General features: G+C 37.5%; 1 protein-coding gene across 4 annotated transcripts in view; it reads right to left on the bottom strand.

Annotated features, from left to right (window-relative positions):
• The window catches only part of FGF12 (fibroblast growth factor 12), a 631,141-nt gene that overhangs the window by 182,696 nt on the left and 424,283 nt on the right, over positions 1 to 24,162 (bottom strand). For all 4 annotated transcript variants that reach the window (XM_037838256.1, XM_037838264.1, XM_037838246.1 and 1 more), the window contains one exon: positions 4,422 to 4,525. In XM_037838256.1, the coding sequence (XP_037694184.1) occupies positions 4,422 to 4,525 (104 nt within the window). The remainder of the gene's footprint in view (positions 1 to 4,421; positions 4,526 to 24,162) is intronic.

Here is a 24,162-nt window from a genome sequence, read left to right as displayed (position 1 = left end):
TCCCAAACTACTGAGAAGGTGTTTCAGGAACAGAAGTTTCTAACACCCACGAGCATGTTTTGTTTTGGAGAGCAATGCCTTCTAGAACTTGAATTTACTCTACTTACAAAAAGTATTAGTTAATAGTATTAAAAATTATTTTGGATTTCCTTTCTAAAAAGACACAGTGGGGTTCCTTTTAAGGGCCACACTCAGACTATAATGCTCCCACTCTGCTCCGAACAGAGAGCCATGATGAATAAAATAGAGAAATATAGGCCTAAATGATACAGTCAGGATTAAAGTAGGCTAAGCATCTCCATGGAACAGACACACACAAAGCCCCGGGCAGGCTGAGGCTGACACCGGCCGAGCTTCCAGTCCTGAGGGAGGCAGTGTGACCAGAGTTCTACTCTGATCTGGTCCAGGGGATAGAAGTGCCCAGTATAAGGTGGGGAGCCAGAGCCAAGCTACACGCTCATAGCAGGGGCTGGGGTAGGATTTTCCTGCTCCAACTACAAAAAGGTTGAAAATGAAAATATTGCTGCTAACTTTAAGCAAGATGAAGGTATGTTACCTTAAGCCAGGAGCCTTGAAACAATCCTTAAAATCTTATTCTAAACTGGGGTCAGACCTCAGGGGAAAGGGAGCTGTAGGGGCAGGGTGAGAAATGTACCTGTTAACCAAAGTTTAAAGCACATTAATCTAATTCTAATTCTAAGAATGACAGCTAACTAAGCCAAAAATTGAAACATGAATTTATTACAAAAGAAATTAACTCTATGGAACAGTCTGACAATGTGTGTTAAGAATGCTCAGAGAGATGAATGAATGACTTTCTGCAAAAGGAAATAACAAGCTAGTGGTAAAATCAGGATGAAATGTATCAAAAACAGGTAGATATTAAACAGAAACCATTAGACATTTCAAAAATGAAAAATAGTACTTGAAATAAAACAAAATAGATGGCATAAATTATAGACTAGATGAATCTGAAAATTCCTAACATAAGTCGTATAGTATTTTCAAGCAAGAGAGACTGGAAGGCACAATAGAGAAATAAAATACAGAGTTAAAATTTCCAGAATTGAAGAAAAATGTTTCTTTGCGTCAACAGTGCATTCCAAATTCCTAGCCAAGATATTTAGTTTAGATTCTCACCTAGACATTATAGTGGAGATGCAAAACATGAAGGATAAAGAGAAAAAAATCTTAAGTTTCTATGGAGAAGATTGCCTATAAAGAAAAGATGCCAGAAGACAATGAATTGTTATCAGGAGCTGGGGAAAATATTGGTCAGCTCAGAATTTTATAATTCTCACTCAGAACTGTAACTCAAGAGTTAAAGTGAAAGGAAGGCATTTTCATGGATACCAAGACTAAGCAAATTCACTATCCACAGACCCTGAGCAAAAGAAAAAAAAAAAAAATTAAAGATGTAGTTTAGAAGAAAAGTAAACTCAGAGGTACCAAGTTTGATACATACAGAAAATTATCAAAAATTATAAACATAGAAGTTATTTTAAATGTTGACAAATTTAATTACTAGTTGTAAAATAATGACTATGCATATGATTTTTTTTAACGTGTAACTAATCAAACTAGTAGAAAATATGCTAACATAATCTAAGTTTACAAACTAGCCAGAAGAAAAAAAAAATAGGAAAAAAATTAACAGTGCAACCGAAATTAAAAGGAGAAGCTAGAAAGGTAAAACAACAAAACGCAAACTACAATGGTAAAAAATAAATCTAGGCACATCAATAATCTCTTTACACACATATGGATCACACTCACCTATTAAAATACAGAATGGATCTTAAAACTCTAGCTCTACTCCATATATGAGGAGTCATTCTCTCTGTCTTCGCCACTTTCTCCTCCTGTCTCAGATAAGGGAGGGAGAATCAGAAGTAACAAGGGAAATTAATTCCTTGCTTAAATATGAATAGAAACCAGGTAAATGACACTAGATAAATGATGCCATTTGTGAACCACACATGCTTTCTAAATTAGCTTCTTTAGGACCTCCTCAGTCTGCCCCAATACTCCCAGCCACTCCTCTGACGCCCACACCCCCACATTCCAGTTATGGCCCTCTTTGATGAGCTCAACTGCACTGTTTCACAGGAAATAAATTGCTTTTCAAACGACTCCAAGCATTAATGGATCCCCAAAACACCTCAGGAAATCCAATGCTAACAGCCTGTTTTTACCTCAGCACGATGCCCCCGGCTGTGACAGTGCACTCCTGCTGAGGCATACCCTTGGAAAACAGCAGGACAATGTGCGATAATGCCTTTATTCCAAATTCTCTTTCAGTTCCGCCTACCCCCAATATTGGTCTCTTTAGACCTTTACTAAATCTTCAGGCCGGAGCTCCCTGTTTAAAATTAAAAGCCAGCATTTACTCCTATCAGTTCTATCCTGAAAGAGGGTGATCTTCAAAGTAGCAGTGATGCTACACCGATAATTAAAGCAGCCTCACAGTACCATCAATAGGGAAAAGCATTGCGATTCCTGGCATCAGGCAAGTTTGATTTAAGTGAAGAGGAGAACTGAAAATCCAGGTCCACAAAACAGATAACTGAACAGGTGATTATTGGCTTAACAAACGTGTCAGCTCCTTTAGCAAAATTCTATAGTCGATAATTTCTTAAAATGCCTCTCTTTGACATTACGCCCCTTGTGTCTTAACCCTGGGTCTAAGCAAGAAGGATAGAAGGGATGCATCTCCAAAAAGCTGCAGAGGATGAAGTTCCGTTATCTCATGCTGAACAGCCAGGCTCCTCTCCAGGCACTTTGGGATGTCTCCCTCACCCCACCCCCCACATATAGGGGCTCCTTCCCAAGCGTCTCCTGCCTGCAATACCGTTGTCAAATTTTCTACATTTTTCTTTTTCCCGGACCTTGGGATATCAACTCTAATCCAGTGATCTGAATTCTACAGCTGTGTAGAATTATAGTCTGAATTCCGACCTTTTAAATGTAATATATGTAATATAGTCTACTGTCAGCTTCTTACTTGATAACTGATTAAATTCTTAAATCACCTCAATGCTTTAGTTTTTACTGCATTCAAGACTTTTTTTTAAACATTTAACTGTAATTATTCAAAATAGCCTGTTATGTTTGTTTTTCATATTTTAATTCTTACATTTAAAAAATGGACTCATAATAACTGAACATTAAGAATTATTCTAACTAGGACACATGGAGAATGAAAGTTCACTGTTCTGACAAAAGTGTATTTATCCTAAGTATTATTTTGATAGGAAACTGTTGAAAATGTTTATAGTACGTAAATGTATATTCAGATTTGAATATGTTCAAGAATAAAATAGTAACATTAGAATCATAATTATATGAATGATGGATGTTATTACTAATAAGCCAGTAGAATGCACTAGTTATTCTTTTAAGTGACCATTGAAAAGGTCTAATAAAAGATATTCATAATAAATTAAATTCAGTTCACATACCTGAGTTTCCTAAATAATCTCATGTTATTTATTAAGATAGTAGAAATTAAGAATGGAAATCTGTAATCATGATTTCCAATAATTTTTTTCATGAACTATAAATAGACAACTTCCTTATGAGAGTGAGCAGACATATTACATACGTACACGACATCAGTGCAGCCACATTCTTTCAATATCTAAATTATGATTTGGAGAGTGATACAGGCATCAGAATATCATTAACTACTTCAGAATATGCCCATTTTTGATAATGCAGCTTTTGTCAGTTTTAGATCTGAAAGAGACATTAGACAACATTTTAAAGGTCCAGAAATTAAGTCAAAGAGGGGAGGTGATTTGCACAAAGGGGCATCTAGATAGAAAGTGAAATGCAAATAAAACCCAAATATCCCAGCCTCTAACCCAGAACTCATTCCATAAATTCACAATGTCTTTGAAGTAACCAGTTACCCCAAGAATCTGATGTATTAGGTACTACACGGTTTTAATAAATACAACTGAAAAGAAAATCTTTTCTGAATGTTCTTTCTCTACAGTGCAACAGAGAAGGCTCCCTGAATAATTTATTTCCTTTCCCAAACCATCCTCAGTGCTTGAAGGAGAGGCAAAAGGAGAAAGGGAAAATGTGACACTCCTTGAATTAAACAGAAAGATAAAATTCAAAAGAGAGAGTTCTAGAAGTAGATGGCAGACAAAGGTAATTTATACCACATGAAGTGTAACTGGCTCTTTCTCACTCAACAGGGCATGATCTTTAACATCTAAATTATAAGATACTTTAATAATCCTGACAAACTAGGGGGTAAATCTGAAGACCAAGTTTTATTAGGTTGGAAAATGTAAAATGATGTCAACTTTCGATTTTGTTCCAAATAATAGTTCATCATTAGCTCTCAGTGCCAGTTTTCACGCGCACACACGCGCACACACAGACAGCATGCATTAGAAGGAACTTACTGAGCTGTAGAGATAGCCTTCACCATTCATGGCCACATAGAGGCCAGCCTTCACCCCTTGGATGGCCACCACACGCAGGCCCACAGGGATCAGATTGAAGAGGGCTAGAGGGGCAAAAAAGAAGAAAGAGCAGAAAGGATCAGCAACTTTTTAAATAAAACATCTTGCTTCTTAAGATGAGTCTTTTGGTGAGTTAAAACCTAAGAATTGACATTGGTAGGGATAAAGAGGGGGGAGAAGTTCTAATAATGAGAACTGGCTTCTTTTCTCTGCACCACCATTAGTTACCTATGTGATTTCAAGTAAGTTAAATTCACGGCTTCTATTTTATCATCTGTAATAAAGGGTCTCTGAGCACCCCACCTGAATCTGAGAATCTCAGGGTCCTGCTCCACAAAATGAACCCACATTCCAAGTGTGTAACAGAAAATGACTTTTTCTAACCTATGAATAAGTTGAACCAAAAAATTCTTAACAGTAGAAAATGTACTTGTAGTCATAAATAAGAAAAAAAAGTGATATTTATAACACATGCCAGAACTCCCATTTTCTGTCTTTTCTCTGTGGTCCCAAACATTGTCTTAAACACAGAAAATCAATGCAAAAATCACTGACTTGCCGTTAGCAATATAGTGGCAAGAAAACTCTTCTCATAATATTTCAATTGTTTACATGCAAATATAGATAGATAGATAGATAGATGACTGATAGATAGCTTAAGCTATAATGGGTATAAATCTTTAAAATTTAACTTGGTAAATTCAATTCAATATCCTAAGATGACATGGGGACATGCCTGTACTCTTTACATATTTGGCTTGCCCATCACTGAAATATTCAGCAGTCTAGATTTCCACTGGAATAAGGAAGTGATGCATTAGGAAAAAAAAAAAAAAAGTTAACTAAATAATGTTCTATTTTTATCCTAACAATGGATGTCTCAATATCTCTGACACTATTCCAGTTACTATTGGGACTACAAAATGTTCATAAGTATAAAACATTGCCCCTACCTGGAAAGAATTTACATTACATATGGGAGGAAAGCAACCATATAGTTAGGCTCCGTAGATGGTAACACGGATATGAACTAAATATCTCATGACTGCGAGCATCAGAAAATATCACTGTAGTCCACTTTAACATCCTGACTATTAGAAGCTCATCTCTGCTGACAAAATTTTTGCCAGTTCTGGTCATCTACTCAATATCAAATATAAGATGTACATAAATTAACTCAAAGGGTTATCATTAATCAGGAAAGCCTATTGTTCTGGGCTATTTTCAATTTGGAATAGTAAGCTAAACTAACACACACACACACACACATACACACACCCCAAATTAAAGAAAACAAAGCTATTGGTATTTGGCTTTCAGTTAAATGTTCAACATAGCTATTGACATGGGACCAGTCTCTTTGCCTCCTTAAGGCCCTTCCTCATTTGTCATAAAACGTCAGGCTGGATCTTAGAAGATACTTAAGAACTGCTGGCTCTATTTGAATCTGCACTAGTTTTAGTTCTTCCTGTGTTCTCAGCACTGTCCTGGTACTACTGAAATAACCTACGAAGTACAAGACCTTAAAGTCTAGTTAAGGAGAGAAAGTTAAGACATATGGAATAATCTGAAACAGTGTATAATTTGCATCTATAATTAGACATAATATATGCATTCTATAAATATAAATACATATTCTTCATGCTACAGAAGTTTGGGAAAATGGGAGATCTTTGTGGCCTGAAGTATTCAGGAAATGCCCTACACAGAGGTGGGATGTGAGTTGTCACTCTTAAAGAATAGGCAGAAGGTGAGTAAGTCAGGAATAGAAGGACATTTCAGTGGGACAGGAAGTTCGGTGGTTCTGTGGGGTGTTGTGTGTGTGCAAGAAGGGACTTGATTCCTACTGGGGAGAAATGGAAAGAGCACCATGTCATTAAAGTGGGGATAAATAACTGAGAATCTGTCACTATAATCTTAGAGATCTAGAGTTTACCGAATGGGCAATAAGAAGGGTGGCATGTAAATATTCAAGCAGCAATGCAAGGTACAGGAAAGTCTGAGAGATTTGCTGACAACATAAGCTGCATGGCTTTGAGCTATTCATTCAGCCTCTCTACCATAGATTTCTCACCTGTAATACAGGCATAATAGTCCTTATAGCACAGAATTGATAGAAGAATCAAATGCATTATCATGTTCTTGAAAAGAGAATGTGTTCTCTCTATATAAGACTTATTCTCCATTAATGTTTGATTCTTCTGTTTATCAAATTAGGTTACCAAAGGACAGAGGCAAAAACTGACATAATACCTCAGTAATATTTTCTGAATTTATGTGTTGCAGCTTTCTTAATACTTTGAAATAGTTATTTTTCAAAATGCTAGAAATTCATCACTGTATTTGGTCTCAAACACTATGAAGAAGTGAGGACAGAATGATTATCCTAATTTCTGGAAGAGATGAACAAATAGATTCAGAGAAGTAACCCTAGTGAAACAGCATCTTAAAAAGGTTTTCTGGTTCTCTATGTGGTTATCTGTTCAAAATATCATATGTCCTTCTTCTTCTCTATGAAGTTTAATTTCCTCTAAGATCTGTTCTTGTCTTCTCCCAAATAAGACTATTTGGCTACATATCCCTACATAACCTGCAGTTAATACTAAATTTGGACTAAGTTCTGGCCAGTGGATGTAGGCAGAAGCATCTTTAGAAGGTTACGGGGTCCTTCCTTAAAGACAGCCTATGGGTGCCCTTTTCCCCTATTCCCAACTCTTTGTCTTATTGCTGTTTGATAGAGAATGGTGGCTGATCATCTCAGACTATGAAAACAAGGGCTACCCCCAGAAGAGTGGAAGTAGGGAGAGCCAGAAGGAGGGGGACCCTGAGGACTTTGTGAAACAGTGGCACCAGTCCAGCATTCAGTTACCTACTTCTGGCTTTTATGTGAGAGAATGAGTCTTTGTTATTTCAGTCTGTACAACATGGCAGCCAAACCTAATCCTAACTGATGCATATTGCTAATGAATGCAGAATTCATATGTAAAGCACAAACTAATATGTAAGATACTTTACTTATACACTGTAAATAAGAGCAGCTACTGGAAAATATTACGTTTCATGACAATTCTTGTGAGAAAGAGTAATGAAATTCAAAATCATACCTAATATCTTTCTAAAGTAAAGATTTCCCAAGACAAATGCTAAGGATATCACTTCATTTAGCTGAAATAGGAAATAAAAAACAATATAAAACCTTTCCTATGTGAAGAGCATGAGAAAACTGCTAAAGCTAGATAGACGCAAAGGCAAGAAACTTGTTATGAAAAGTTTATACGGACCATTAGGTGATAATGGATTTTAGGTGGTATATTTTGGGAGACTTAAAAAGTCCATAAAAGAAAAACAGTAAAAAATTTGGAAAGGGACTTTTTAGTGGTAAAAGCTAAAAATTATTCTCTTTGGGAGGTTCCTCGCCTGCCTCCTAAAATCCCCCAGAGTCAAATGACTTACCTTATTGTTCCAATTTGAATGTATTATGTCCCCCAAATGCCATTATCTTTGATGTAATCTTGTGTGGGCAGACCTATCAGTGTTAACTAGATTGTAATTCTTTGAGTGTTTCCATGGAGATGCGCCCCACCCAACTGTGAGTGATGACTCTGATTGGACGATTTCCATGGAGGTGTTGGCCTGCCCATTGGGTGGGTCTGAATTAAATTACTGGCGCACTATATAAGATCAGACAGGAGGAGTGAGCTTGCTACAGCCAAGAGGGACACTTTGAAGAAAGCACACGAGCTGCAGATGAGAGACAGTTTGAAAACAGCCGTTGAAAGCAGACTCTTGCTCCGGAGAAGCCGAGAGAGGACAAATATCCCAAGTGCAAGTAAGAGTGACATTTTTGAGGAACTGCAGCCTAGAAAGGAACATCCTGGGAGAAAGCCATTTTGAAACCAGAACTTTGGAGCAGTTGCCAGCCATGTGCCTTCCCAGCTAACAGGTTTTCCGGACACCATTGGTCATCCTCCAGTGAAGGTGCCTGATTGCTGATGTGTTACCTTGGACATTTTATGGCCTTAAGACTAACTGTGTAACCAAATAAATTCCCTTTATAAAAGCCAATCCATTTCTGGTGTTTTGTGTCCTGGCAGCATTAGCAAACTAGAACATCTATGATAAATATTCTATTATTTATCTTTAGTGTAGCTAACTAGAAGTCCATCTCACAAGAGCCCTTCACTGTGCAGGAAGAGCTCCTCCTGAATCTCCAGTCGTCTTCTCCACCCTCAAAGCCACGGCCTTTGTTCTTTCCAAAAGTAGTATCTCACAGTAAACCACTTGGTAAAGCTGATTTTCTAATACTTTGAAAAGTGAAATTCTATAGCGAGTGTTCTTGGGATCTACAAACTAAACTCAATCACTGAACACATGGGGGAAAAATGGCATGGAGAAAGGGAATGAAGGAAAAACAGTAGAAAACTAGATTGATTTCACTGATACCCCCAAGTTCTCCACCACCTGTATCTTGGCACTTTGCCATATAAATTGATAGTGCTTCCTCGCTCTGGAGGGGGTATTCTCTCCACCCCTTGATGCTGGGCTCAGCCATCTGACTTGCTTTCTACAATGGGATGCCAGCAAATGCAAGCTGAAGCTTGAGAAGGTTCCTGTACACTCACTTGTGCTTTTCCCCTCTGCCACTGCATTGCCCATAAGGATATCCCTAGGCTAAGCCACTGGTTCCAGGAAGAGAACGGAAGACACCTAGAGTAGAATTGAGTGGCCTCAGCCATCCCAGCGAAGGCCATTCTATATTAACTGAAAGCCAGCTGACCCCCAGATATGTGCGCCAGACAATCAGAAGAGCCACATACCTAATCACCCTAGGCAGATTCATGAGACATAAATGCTTATTGTTGTACACAACTAAGGCTTTGTGGCTGATGGATAGATAGCATTATTGTAGCAATAGAAATGTGAGTAGGTGGAAGAAAGAAAGTAGATGTAAAAAGACCTTGAAAGTTGAGGTGGTTTACTATGAAACTAATGAAGCTTAATTACTTCAAGGTCCCTAAATTACTTGGATTCCACCCAATGCCCTGGGAAGAGCCTTTGCAGTGTGCAATGTGATTAATGACTAGCATAAGATCAAAATGTGTTCACTAAGAGAGGTGGGGGAGTAAGCTTCAAAGGTCCTAAAATCTTACAACTCATATTTGAAAGAAAACTTCCAAATTTGATAACAATCCTAAATATTTACATGCATTTTCCAATTATGAGTTTTGAAGCTAAAAGAAACTTCTATAAATTATAAAAAATAAATGATCAATTTTTATTTATGCTACAAGAAAGATGGCATTATTTATTTTTTCTGTAGAAAATGTAAAGTTGTCATATGAAGAAATAGTCAAAGATTATACAGCCAAAAATAACGGAAAAGAGCTTTAGACTAGCATCCATCAGTTAATTAAAATTCTTTATTATTTTCCTAGATTTTATCTTTATTTTAATTTTCAACTTTTTAAAAATTTACTTTTTGTGATTTATTTTCTGACTCTAAATATTCACTTTTGTACCTAGTTTTCAATTCATCATTTTATATTCATTTTTCAAAGGGGGCACCCCAAAATCATGTAAGGTTTAGGTAGTCCCTACAAAATGTAATTCTGTCTCAGGTTTAATATAAGGTGAAAGGAGAGAATAAAAGAAAGTAACAAGGGAGAAAGGAAAAAGTAAAGAGATTATATTCATTGAATGCCTACTTTCTCTTCAGGCATCATGCTAAGCATTCTGATGTGCGGAATGTCATTTTATCTTAAATTAAATATCTAACAAATTGGCTTTAATTCAGGGTATAAAAAGGCCCAAACTTCTCCTTTGGGAGAAAGTGAATAAAGGAAATGAATGAAAAATGCCATACAAAACTCTGGGTTATGACTCTGTGGCCTGAGTTAGTTGAACACTCATCCAGCACCTTGTAAATACATCTATAATTTCCCTGATTCAGCAGTTATTTATTCTTTCCATAAATATTTCATTTGCACTCACTATTTGCCAGATCTCATGCTGAGGCTGAGGAAATAGTGATGAACCCAACAGACAAGGTCCCTGGCAAATACCCCCTTGTGCCGGTTTGGATGTATTATGTCCCCAAAATGCCATGTTCTTTAATGCAATCTTGTGGGGGCAGACGTATCAGTCTTGAAAATTGGAATCTTTGGATTAGGTTGTTTCCATGGAGATGTGACCCACCCAACTGTGGGTAACACCTTTCATTAGATTATTTCCATGGAGGTGTGGCCCCACCTATTCAGTAGGGTCTTGATTAGTTTACCAGAGCCCTATAAAAGCTCAGACAGAAGGAGCTCAGGTTTGCTGCAGCATAGAGAGATATTTTGGAGATGGCCTTTGAAAGCAGATTTTTGCTGACATTTTGCTCTGGAGAAGCTAAGAGGATAAACGCCCCAAGAGCAACATTTTGAAGAACAACAGGAGCTCAGAGAGGAGCTGGAACACAACCTGGGATCAGCAGATGCCAGCCCCATGCCTTCCCAGCTAACAGTTTTTCTGGACACCATTGGCCTTCCTTCGGTGAAGGTATACTTGTGCTGATGCCTTAATTTGGACACTTTTATTGCTTTCAGACTGTAAATTTGTAATCAAATAAACCCCCTGTATTAAAGCCAATCCATTTCTGGTATTTTGTATAACGGCAGTATTAGCAAACCAGAACACCGTTCATCTGTTAATCTTTCTGAGAATCCCCTGCTATTTTGTGGCAAGTTGAAGGCACAGGACACTTCCATTTTTATCTCCACTACCTACCCTGGCATCCGGTCTCACAAGCAGCTACTTGATATTTTCTGAATAAATGAATAAGCAACGGTTTCTCTTTAAACTTGCTTATTCATAGCTTTTCTAGGTCATATTTCCATAATTAAGTGTATAAGAAAAATTGAAGGTAATATTTATCACACATAATCAGCAAAGAATATAGTTCAAATATCGAATCAAAAAAGAAAACCAGAGAAGTACATGGTAGAACGTTTGAGATGACAAAAGCATAGAATGCATGAGACTGTGTGTGTGTGTGTGTATGTATATGGGTATGTGTCTGTGTAAGAGGGGGTCAGGCTGGAGGGAATGAGGAAGGGAAGAGTTTGGGGAATCTGTTACAATTTAGACATCTTGAATAATGGTAATGGGTCAGAAAAAAGTATTTTGTAAAAGTTCTGTATTCTTATTCAATTTATTTGCTACTTGTTTATTATCCACACCAGATTATTCCAGGGACAAACGGTAACAGTCAATCCAAAGCACATCAAAAAGCACTAAATGTGACAATCAAATGAAGCTGTGAAGAAGAAAATGAGAGAGGAAAAGAGGAAGACAGGAGAGAAGACAGAAAGGGAGGGACAGAAGGAAAATGAAAGTGAAAAGCTTACAACAAATTCAATTTTGGACCATGTGAATTCAAGTAACTTCTAAGGATTCTAGGTTGATTTTGTAGACTGAGTAATGAGAAAATGCATTTTATGATCCATTAAAAAACCAGGTAAATTTATAGTGGAAAACTAATAGGGAATGTAGAAATTTATGTTTATAAACTGTGCACTGTCAATGTCAGGTGCTTTTGAAAATCTAATATCACTTCCCATAATATCAGAGATCACTTCAAAATGTTTACGGAAAAGCTACTCAGTTTGAATGTTAATAACATCATTCTTTTTAAAATCTAACCTAAAAAATAAGTTGGTACCAGTTTATCTTCCCTTATACTTCTATGGACTCTTGCAATTACAATTGTAATTGTAATATGTGTAATAATATATGCAGAGCACTCAATTTGTTTTTCCTTATTCATGAAATTAATATTTATTTCTGGCAATTTTTATCATTTGCTAAGGTCAATTCTACCCCCTCTCCATTCTCATGAGGAAAATGCTATTACTGAGTATTAACTAGGAGATGATCTGGGCTCTTAAGTCCTCCAATACAGAAGTGGTTATATACATCACGGTACAATGGAATATATTCACCTAGGCAAATATATTATTCCCTCATTCTAATTTGATAGCATTCCGTATGTAGCACTTTTCACATTGTTTTTTTCATATTTGTATGTTTGACTCAGTCTCCCTGTCTTGCAGGAGTTTGAAATACGTTTTTTCTTGCACCCAGAGTACACTGCACAGTAGAAGTACAGAGAACAACTATGGCTGTTGAATGTAACTCTGTAAAGTAATATCTCTTACAGAATTTAGGGAAAGGTGTGCTTTTCCCTATTTTTTTATCTTTTAAGTCAAGGAAACAAGACTAGGATAAGGACTGAACTTAGTTCACAAGACATAGCTTTAGGCTATGGGCCCTCATTCTAAACTTTAACAGCTTTGTGAGGTTGGTGATGCAATGTAATTTAATCTCTCTGTGTCTCAGTTTCTTTGTTCTGAATGCATCCTTGAGTTGTTATGAAAGTCAATTAAGAAAATAAATGTTAAAAAAAACAAATTTCTTGAACTGAAAAAAGTGAAATACAAACTATCATCATTAGTGTTGTTGCCACTGTTGTTGTTATATCTCCAAATTTAGAGCTTTCACAATGGAGGGATGGGCCTGGGTGACCCTCTTGCCATATTTTCAACTTAAATTTCTTAAAATGTCATGGGGAAAAAAATAAATTATTTCATCAGATATACTGAAGATCCAGAAGCAAAAACAACTGTTTCTTTAAAATAAAAGAATGTAAAAATCTGTACACTTGAGAATGTATTGCTTCAGTGCTTTCAGTCTGATGCTCTATTTCGTAAACCAATGATCAAGTAACCCAAATGACTGATGTATTGTCCCCACTGAATTAACTAACTTATGAAACTGATTGGTGGTTTGGGGCTTAGAGACTAAAAATTGTCTTGTATGCATTGGCTGACAGCAAACATTGTGGATGTTCACATAGCGAAAATAAGCAGTATCATGATCCCTTTCCTTAAAAAAGAGCTAGTAAAAATGTTTACCTTAGCTCCGATGAAAGTCCTGCCATTGGCTTTTAATCCTGAAAATATCATACAACTTTTCCTATGATACTTCAGAGACATTCAAAAATTGGCCAAATTAACAAGTCATTTCAATGTGACTTTTTTTTCTAGAAGATGAAAAATGAAGCATATCACTATCAATAATGAAACCAAATGCCTGTCATCACTCATCCTCTCTAGCCAATTTGTCTCACACAGAAGACTTGTCTTCCAGAATATTTGAAGAATTCAGTGAACAGCACAGGTGTCAATCCATAAGATCAATAGGCAGAAACATTCTCTTAAGAAATCCCTTCATGTTTTTAAGCTTTTAGATTTGTATCTTCACAAGTCTTCCATCAAACATTATGTTGCCAAACTTGGTACTAAGGCTTTTGAAATATATTCATTAATTCATCATCACATATATGCCAAGCATTATGCTAGGCACTTGCAATGCAGTAGTGAAAAAGACAGACATGGTAGCAGGCATCATGGTGGTCAATGTCTAAAACTGACAAAATCACCCCACACATGCAGATGCTTTCATCTTCATAGACGAGGGAACTGAAGCAGGCATGTGGTTTTCCCAGGGTCATACAGCCAGCCAGTGGAAGAGCTAAGATGTGAACCCTGGTTCTGTGACTACAAGACTATACAACGTTGTTGCTCCTAAAAAAATAAAGGAGAAACTCTAGTAATCACAATCCAAGTAGTTGTGAAGAAAATTAAAAAAAAGGTAAATATAATAAAGAAATGTGGAGGACTTAAAAGGACTTTTTAGGCCAAGTAGAAATGTCCCACCCAGAAGTCACAAAACCTTTGGTTATTAGTTAAAATTACACATATGTATCCGCACACACAAGCAGAGCAAACCTAACTGAGTCTGTTTATATATGTTCAACCAAAGCTTCATACTTATTCATTATCAAAGCAAGAAAGCACTTTTGAAAATTTGCACAATACTTATGAGCAATTATATGTAAATAGCAGAACCTCACTGAAAACCCCACAAAGAGAATATTCATGATTCCACTCTTGAGTTGTGGTCCAAAGGTGGTATCTACTGCTCATGATATTTTTTAAATGTTAAAACCTACCTCATTCAGAAATTATTAAGTTGATCTATAGAAATAAATATAGTGTGGTAAAGTTTTTTTTTAACGTAGTGGAAGGAAAAGATTTAAAAAATAAAATGATGATTTCACTCTTACTATTCTCTCTACCTTAAAATCTCTTCCTCAGCCCATCTCTACTATAATCTCCAGTTAGAAAACTTTTCCAAAGCACATTTCACCCATCACTCAATTGCAATTGCTTAATAACTTTCATTGGTTCCCCTTTTCTACAATTTCAAGTTTAAACTCTGCTATGAGTCAGTCAAGGCACACTGAAAAAAGAATCCATGACACTTCCACACAATCTCTTTTCTTCATCCAAACTAGTCATTTCATTTTTCCCCTCCATGGCAGCAGCTTTCTCCACTCCATGATTTTGTGTCTCCTTATCTGAAATGCAATTCCTCTACCCTTGGCTTAGTTATTTTACTCCTATTCTTCAAGTTTAAAACCTACACTAACCGAACACCACAGCTTGGAGGAATCACTCTCATCTCTGAAATCTGGTCATATAGTGCTACCTTGCATTGTTATGTTTTGTTTTACATATATCTCCAACTTCTGCCACTGCTCTAGGAAGAGCTAGAAGTCAGAAATTGTTCAGATTCATCTTTGTCATCCAGTAACTGGAATGCAGTTGGCCCTCAATGTGTTGGTGTTAAAGAAAAATGAAGCATATATATGGCAGGCATATGTGCAACTCCATTCGGTGTCTTAAGACATTTGAGGTGAGCCAGCAAAGAATGTTGTAAGAATTTAGAGATGACTGCCATGGACACAGGTTGGGGCACTTGTGTCATTTATTTGCCATCTCCAGCTCAAGGGCTTCCTTTTACAGTAAAATATCAAGAAACATTTCATAAAAGAATGGCAATGTTTTTTACTGCCTTTTAAAACAAATGTCTTTTTTTATAACTCCATCTCAGAGTTTTAAGAACACAGATTTGGACTTCAAACTTTAAAAAATTGAATAAAAACTCCAAAGATAATTTAGTTCAGTTCACAAACTTTGCTGCATATTACAATCTTCTAGGGAGTTTTTAAAAATTCTGATGCCCAGGCCACACCCATACCAATTCAATCAGTACCTCTTGGTACTGAAACTGGGTATCAAAATTTTTAAACCTGCTCAGATGATTCCAATGTGCAGCACTGTTAAAAAGCTTACTGAAAATTTCATATTCAGTAAGTCTTACCAGTCAGTAGGCCCAACTTGGTTACTCAAAGTGTAGATAGCACATGCATCACCCTGGAGCTCGTTGGAAAGGCAAAATCTCAGACCCCATCTAAAACTTACTGAATAAAAATTTGTGCTTTAACAAGCACCCCCAGCCCTCAGCCCCAGCTAGTGTACACTTAAAAAGTTTGAGAAGCACTTTTCTAAAACAATGGTTCTCAAAGTGTGGTCCTATGAACTTGAATCAGTAGCTCTGGGACGGCGCTCAACAATCAGTAGCATCACAACCCCTCAGGTGATTCTGATGTACACTACAGTATGAGAAGCAATGCTCTTAATAAATCACCATTCTTACACTTGACTGAAATTTGGACTCGTCGGGCATGATTTAAAAGAATACTGATGTCAAGGTAAAATTCTGAGAGACTCTGACTCTATTAGTCTGGGCTAACACATGGGCATCAAGATTTTTAAAAGTTACCCAGTTGATTCTAAAGTGCAAAAAATTTTGAAAGTCACTTTTCTAGAGAACGTATGTGTTAAAAGAGGTGGACTGTCTTCCCTTGCACCTTGGTAGGACTGTCTCTGCTGAGATTTTGAGGAGTGTCAAAGGACTGAGAACAGACCAGGCATACATCCTACAGAGGGAAAGCCCAGGTGCAGTGGGATTTAATCCTTCCAAATCAGTTGTGGATCAGATTTCCTTTCTTGAAAGATGAGAAGACTGGGTCAAGGGCCTAGAAGACTGCTGAAACTGCAGATGCATTTCAGAAGGTTAATAAAAAAACAAAGGCCTCTTACATAATTCTTTTAAGTTCTGCTTAAAGTCTGCATTTTCCCTGAAATTTCTCTTGATAACACTTCTTAGACTTCCAAGAGGGTAAATCTGATATTACATACTTCAAGCCTTTACATACAATTCCCATTTTGCAGGTGAGAAACTAAAGCATCAAGATGCTAAACAAACTGCCCAAGGTGATAGAGTTGTTAAGTGGATAAAGACATATTAACATCCATGACTGCCTCTACAATCCTGTGGGCTACTAGAGGTGATAAAATGACATCTTATGCCAATACCAATGTAACAAGGGGTAAGGAGAAAATTTCTTTAGGACATTTTTTAAAATTCAATTATAATACTATGGAGTGATCTTAGTAATGCTATACAGACATATTTTGACATGGATATGTGTTCCACATTCTGTCTCCGTGTCAGGGGAAGCAGATGTACTAAGTGCAACTTCACTAGATCTTGGCTGGATGCCTGCTCAGTACCACTGTATCTAGAGTACTGAATAATACATGAAAATATATGTATACACACAAACACACACATCCTACATACCTCAAATTTCCCAAGTAGGATATATGAAACAGGCAAAGAGGCAACCAGATTATTTAAGATCTTTAAAATTCTTGTATAATAGTTTACTATTTTCAAAAATAGCTGTAATTTACAGTTTGAATAACATCAAACATATTGAAGAAAGTTCTCTCAACTTCAATGTTTTGCCTATCTAAAGTAAACCACCATAATATTTTTATAAGAACAACATGTTCCTTTTTAAATGCATTTTGAAAGAGTTGTCAGAAGAATGCAGGTTTATGTTTAATGGAATGATGGAATGCTTATTATGCTTGGAGATATTAACCAGGAAAGAGAAATCGTGGATTTGGCAGAGAGTAAAGGCATTGACTCTGGAACCAAACACCCAGAGTTCAAATCCTAGGTCCACCACTTAGTATCTGTGTAACCTTGGGCCAATGACTTAACCTTCCCTTGCCTAGGTTTACTCATCTGAAAGTAGAAATGACTACTGTACCTATACTATAGGGTTTTATGACACTTAAATGTAAGTAAAAATTTATAAAATTTTCAAACCTGTACTAAACACACCTAGTGCTTAGTAAACATCAGCTATTTTTTCTGATATGCTTAAGAAATGATGCTTGGCACATAGGTGACCATTTTACTTTTCAGATCCCTCACTGATAATGTATAGGTCTTCTTTCATACTAAATGAGAGACTGACCAGGAAAACACTGGTCTGCATGAGCATAAACATATGATTTATTGTAAGTTGGTAGCTATAGAATAAATGTCTAACGGAGCCAGACACATGTAACAATTCCCATACATTAAGTGTGAGAATATGGGTGAATCATACAACCTATTTGACAGTTTCTCAGAAGTTGACTTCTCAGGGAGGTCTTTTCTGGTTAATCTATATACGTTTCTTTGATAGTTAATATATTTTTCCTTTACCATTATCTAATATACTTACTTATTTTATTACTTTATTATATCTCTCCTCAACTTTAAAGTTACCCATATACACCCCAAATTTTTCTTATCCCATACTTCTAATGTTATTTTTTCTCTGAGTAAGGGTGTGAAGAAGATGAGGGAGTGAGCAATTTAAATATTTGGAGGAAGATCATTCCAGGCAGAAGGGGACTAGCCGGTACCAGTGCCTTGAAGCAGGAGCAAGCTTGGGTGTCAGAGGAACTGCAAGGAGGCCAGTAGAAGAAAAGAAAGGGAGGGATGAAGTCAGGCTGTAATGGGCAGGGATTACGTAAAACCTATTAGTCACATTATGAAATTTGGCTTTTAGCCTTAGTGGTGTATGATGAAAGGCATTGGGCAGAGTGAGTTTATTAGATGTAAGTTTTCACAAAGAATCACTCTGCCTGCTGTGTAGAAAATAGCTGAATGTTGAAAGCCTTAAGGAAAGAGACCAGTTGGAAGGATATTGCAAAGGTCCAGATAAAAGATGGAAGTGGCCTGGACTGGGTAGTAGGTATATTCTGAAGTGTTTGAATTCTGTAAAAACAAAAGCATTTGTTTGTAAAATGCAAAAGAGTAAAAACAAAAAGCATTTGTAATGCATAAGCTTGTAAAATTTCAGATCTGTCAGGCACTGGAGATGGTCTTCTCCAAATACCTCATTTTGCAGAGTAGAAAACCAAACAGAAAGGTTGTGTGACTTAAGATCACACAGCCAGTTAGGGACACAACCTGGACCAGGAACCAGGCTACGTGGCAAGCTACTGTGCCTTATAATTGGTGACATTTAAGTGATTTATATTCTTCCCTTAAAGTTGTGATCAATTATTTTTATATCACAAACACGTAGTGAGAGTTGCAGTTATTCCAAAACTCAAAGATATTAGGGCCTTTGCAGGTAGGGGGACAATGTGGGGAAAAGCACATGTATGCACTGCTTGAATACACTCATTCATTCGTTTGTTTGTTTGTTTGTTTTTGTTTTCAAGAATGCCAGCTAAAAGAAAACATCAGTGGGTCTCCAGTTGGGTACTTTGGAAAGTGCCCATTGCTGTGTAGGCAGAAGTGCAAATAAGCTACACTTGAAGAAGGAAAAATGCAAATGCATATAAAGAATTGCAATATAATGTGACTTGTGCAGCTGTTAGAAATATGCACAACGTTCAGATACAGTATAGCAAAGTGAGTGATTAATGTAAGGTTTTGTGGAGGGGAAGCAGTTGAGTATACTTAAAGGAGGTTCTCACACAGGCAAAGAGGATGAGGGTTAACATGGGTTCTGAAGGCACAAGCCTTCTTCAGAGTAGCTTACCAGGTGGAGAAGATTGGTGAAGAAATTGCAAGCAAAAAGAAGTAGCATATATAAAAGCTCTAAGACATAAACTATGTAGGATAGGCTTATCTCTATCATTATATACATTTTTAAATTAATTTCCCAAACCTATGTTTAATAACATATCTGTCTGAAAGTGAGCCCTGGTTCTCTGCAGTGAATAAACTGAAGTGGAACAGATTCCACACATGTTTGAGACAACAGAAAGTCTGAATTTTGGTACCTGCAGACATCTGCTTTCCCTATTATATTAGACTTCATGTAGCAACAGAGCTAAGTGAGAAAGTCCCAGGACAGAGATGGTCTGCTTTACCAAATGTGAACACTCCAAATTCTGGGATCAGAGGAGAGTTACTCATTCTACCTGGCGCTGTGCTGTGGAATCATCTGGAGGGCGTATTAAGACACAGACGGCTGGGCCCCAGCCCCAGAGTTTCTGATTCTGCAGGTCTGGTGTAGGGCCCAAGAATGTATATTTCTACCAAGTTCCCAGATGATGCTGATGCTGATGGTCCAGAAACTACCCACCTTGAGAAGCAATGACCTAGAGTACTCTTTCACACACTCCATCTTAAGCACCTTTGAATTCCTTTATATAACAGAAGTTTCCCCCACTAAGGATTCTCCTTCTGTTAAAATGGCCACTGCTATGAGCTCCTTGCAAACAAGGACTCTCACACCTATAGAGGATGATAATAACAATAATGATGATAACATGTATTAAGAATGTTCTAGGCACAGTTTTAAGCACTTTTCATGAATAGCCCATTTAATCTATACAACAACCCTATGATTCAGTATCATTATTATTCGCATTTAACAAGTGAATGGAGACAGAGAGGTTAAATAACTGGCTTGAAGGCACAGACTCTCAAATCAGTTTGAGTTCAAATTCTGGCCCTACCATTGCTGCCTATCTCTCAGAATCTTCATACACACTTTGAGAATATTACACAGGGATTTGTGGGTAGAAGATTTCCTGCTGGCAACATATCTTTCAGAACAAATAGTATTTAGGGAAATGGAAGTTGTCAATCAAACAGTTTTCTGAGCACACATTTACTTCTATATGAAAAGGAAAGGAAAGATTATCAAAATCGTAGAGATTCTCTACTACTATCATTTTTTTTTTATTTTTATTGAGATTGTTCAGATACCATACAATTATCCAAAGATCCAAAGTGTACAATCACTTGCCCCTGGGTACCCTCATACAGCTGTGCATCCATCACACTTAATTTTTGTTCAATTTTTAAAAACTTTTCATTACTCCAGACAAGAAATAAAGTGAAAGATGAAAAAAGGAAAAAAGAAAAGGAAACTCTAAACCTCCCCTATCCCTAACCAACCCCCCTCAATTGTTGACTCCTAGTATTGATATAGTACGTTTGTTATTGTTTATGAAAAAATGTTGAAATACTACTATCTGTAGTATATAGTTTGCAATAGGTATATAGTTCTTCCCTATATGCCCCTCTATTATTAACTTCTAATTGTATTGTCATACATTTGTTCTGGTTCATGGAAGTAATTTCTAATATTTCTACAGTTGATCATGGACATTGCCCACCATAGGATTCAGTTTTATACATTCCCATCTTTTGACCTCCAACTTTCCTTCTCGTGACATACATGACTCTGAGCTTCCCCTTTCCACCTCATTCACACACCATGCGGCGCTGTTAGTTATTCTCACATCTTGCTACCAACACCCCTGTTCATTTCCAAACATTTAAGTTCATCCTAATTGAACATTCTGCTCATACTAAGCAAGAGCATCTACATTTCTTCCACAAGGCAGGAGGGAGAGTCAAAGAAGGTAGAGAGGCAAAAGAAAGAGGAAACAAAAAAAATGACAGCTAGGAAGCAACAAAAGGAAAAATAACCTTAAATCAAAGTAGAATAAAGAATCAGACAATATCACCAATGTCAAGTGTCTAACATGCCTCCCCTATCTCCCCCTTATCTGCATTCACCTTGGTATATCACCTTTGTTACATTAAAGGAAGCATAATACAATGATTCTATTAGTTACAGTCTCTAGTTTATGCTGATTGCATCCCTCCCCCAATGCCTCCCCATTTTTAACACCTTGTAGGGTTGACATTTGCTTGTTCTCCCTTGTAAAAGAACATATTTGTACATTTTATCACAATTGTTGAATACTCTAGATTTCACCAAGTTACACAGTCCCAGTTGTTATCTTTCCTCCTTTCTTGTGGTGTCTCACATGCTCCCCATCTTTCTCTTTCAACCATATTAATAGTTACCTTTGTTCAGTGTACTTACATTGTTGTGCTACCATCACCCAAAACTGTGTTCCAAACCACACACTCCTGTCTTCTATCACCCTGTAGTGCTCCCTTTAGTATTTCCTGTAGGGCAGGTATCTTGTTCACAAAGTCTCTCATTGTCTGTTTGTCAGAAAATATTTTGAGCTCTCTCTCATATTTGAAGGACAGCTTTGCTGGATACAGGATTCTTGGTTGGCAGTTTTTCTCTTTCAGTATCTTAAATATATCACACCACTTCCTTCTTGCCTCCATGGTTTCTGCTGAGAGATCCACACATAGTATTATTAAGCTTCCTTTGTATGTAATGGATTGCTTTTCTCTTGCTGCTTTCAGGATTCTCTCTTTGTCTTTGACATCTGATAATCTGATTATTAAGTGTCTTGGGGTAGGCCTCTTCATATCTCTTCTGTTTGGAGTACGCTGCACTTCTTGGATCTGTAATTTTATGTCTTTCATAAGAGATGGGAAATTTTCATTAATTATTTCCTCTATTATTGCTTCTGTCCCCTTTCCCTTCTCTTCTCCTTCTGGGACACCAATGATACGTGCATTATTGTACTTTGTTTCATCCTTGAGTTCCCGGAGACGTTGCTGATATTTTTTCATTCTTTTCTCCGTCTGCTCCTTTGCGTGTAGGCTTTCAGGTGTTTTGTTCTCCAGTTCCTGAGTGTTTTCTTCTGCCTCTTGAGATCTGCTGTTGTATGTTTCCATTGTGTCTTTCATCTCTTGTGTTGTGCCTTTCATTTCCATAGATTCTACTAGTAGGTTTTTTGAACTTTTGATTTCTGCCGTATACATGTCCAGTGCTTCCTTTACAGCCTCTATCTCTTTTGCAATATCTTCTCTAAACTTTTGGAATTGATTTAGCATTAGTTGTTTAAATTCCTGTATCTCAGTTGAAGTGTACGTTTGTTCCTTTGACTGGGCCATAACTTTGTTTTTCTTAGTGTAGGTTGTAATTTTCTGTTGTCTAGGCATGGTTTCCTTGGTTATCCAAATCAGGTTTTCCCAGACCAGAACAGGCTCAGGTCCCAGAAGGAAGAAATATTCAGTATCTGGTTTCCCTGTGGGTGTGTCATAGAACATTGCTCCACCCTGTGATGCCTCGGGTCACTGTGCTTTTCTGCCCAGCAGGTGATGCCTGTTAGCCTATAATTCTTGACTGGTGTGAGGAGGTGTGGCCATGTTCCCCCAGGCTTTGGGGTCTGGTTCTGAATGGAAAGGGCCCCACCCCTTTCCTCCTAGAGAAGACAGAGCCCCAGGTGGAGGTCATTAGCATTTCAATGGTCTCACTCTCTGCTTGTGCTGTCTCCGCCCTTCCCCGAGTCACAGCCCTGGAAACTGAATATGACTGGGGCTTTCTCCACTGAGCCAAAAAAGAAACAGATAGTCCCCTTCAGACCCAGTCCAAGGCAACCCTCCGGCTCTCCCAGGTCAGTCGTCACCCAAAGCCTCTGTCTGTTTTTTGGGGCTGCGTACCTGTAGTGAGCAGTTCACACTCGCTCCTTAAAACCCCAGTTGGAGCTCAGCTGAGCTGTATTCGCTTGCTGGGAGAGAGCTTCTCTGTGGCACCACGAGGCTCCGCAGCTCGGGCTATGGGGGAGGGGGTCTCCCGACCTGGTTCCTCAGGTTTTACTTACAGATTTTATGCTGTGTTCTCGGGCATTCCTCCCAATTCAGGTGGGTGTATGATGAATGGATGGTCTCGTTTGTCCCCCCGCAGTTATTCTGGATTATTTACTAGTTGTTTCTGTTTTTTTGTAGTTGTTCCAGGGGGACTACTTAGCTTCCACTCCTCTCTATGCCGCCATCTTGCCCTGGATCTACTACTATCATTTTATACAACGTGAGATTGTATAAATCTGGGAAAGTTTATGTGACTTGCCCAAGGCCAAAGCACTGGTTACTTCACAGAGCCAAGAACAAATTAAGGACAACCTCAAGCCCTCAGTTTCTGCTAGGAAAACACTGGGCTAATTACCATGCATAAGACCCTGTGTAATGCCTGAGCACATGCCCATAAACAGTTATGGAGCAACTGGGAAGAAGTAGAATTTCAAAAGACGAAGGTTTTACTTTAATAACTAAAGGGACAAGGGAAGAAGTCTTATGATCAAAAAGAAATATAAGGCCAAGAAGAAGGTGAGAGGCCAAGGCTAAAAAAAGTTTGGGGGATTATTCAGTTATGATTAACAATTGTAACTGTGTGAGTGGATAGCTATTCAAGGAAATACTAATTGTTTTTTGTTCAAGCTTTCCATTACAGCTTGAACAATGCCTGAGACAAATCCCCATTGCACTTCTTCCAGCTATCAAAATCAAAATGCAACATTTTCTTCTATTTGAAAAAAAAATCAGGTGAATTAACTATACCCATAAGCTGAGACTGAAGATTAATTTTGCTCTTGAAAAGATGAATCACTATAAGATAACATTAAGCATACCAAATTGTTGCTCAAAATTATGTAAACAAACTTGTTTAAAGTAAATCAGAAGGATAACACATACATTTTTTTCT

Source organism: Choloepus didactylus, chromosome 1 (genome assembly GCF_015220235.1).
Source record: "Choloepus didactylus isolate mChoDid1 chromosome 1, mChoDid1.pri, whole genome shotgun sequence".
Taxonomy (NCBI): domain Eukaryota; kingdom Metazoa; phylum Chordata; class Mammalia; order Pilosa; family Megalonychidae; genus Choloepus; species Choloepus didactylus.
This window is presented reverse-complemented; position numbering and strand designations above follow the sequence as displayed.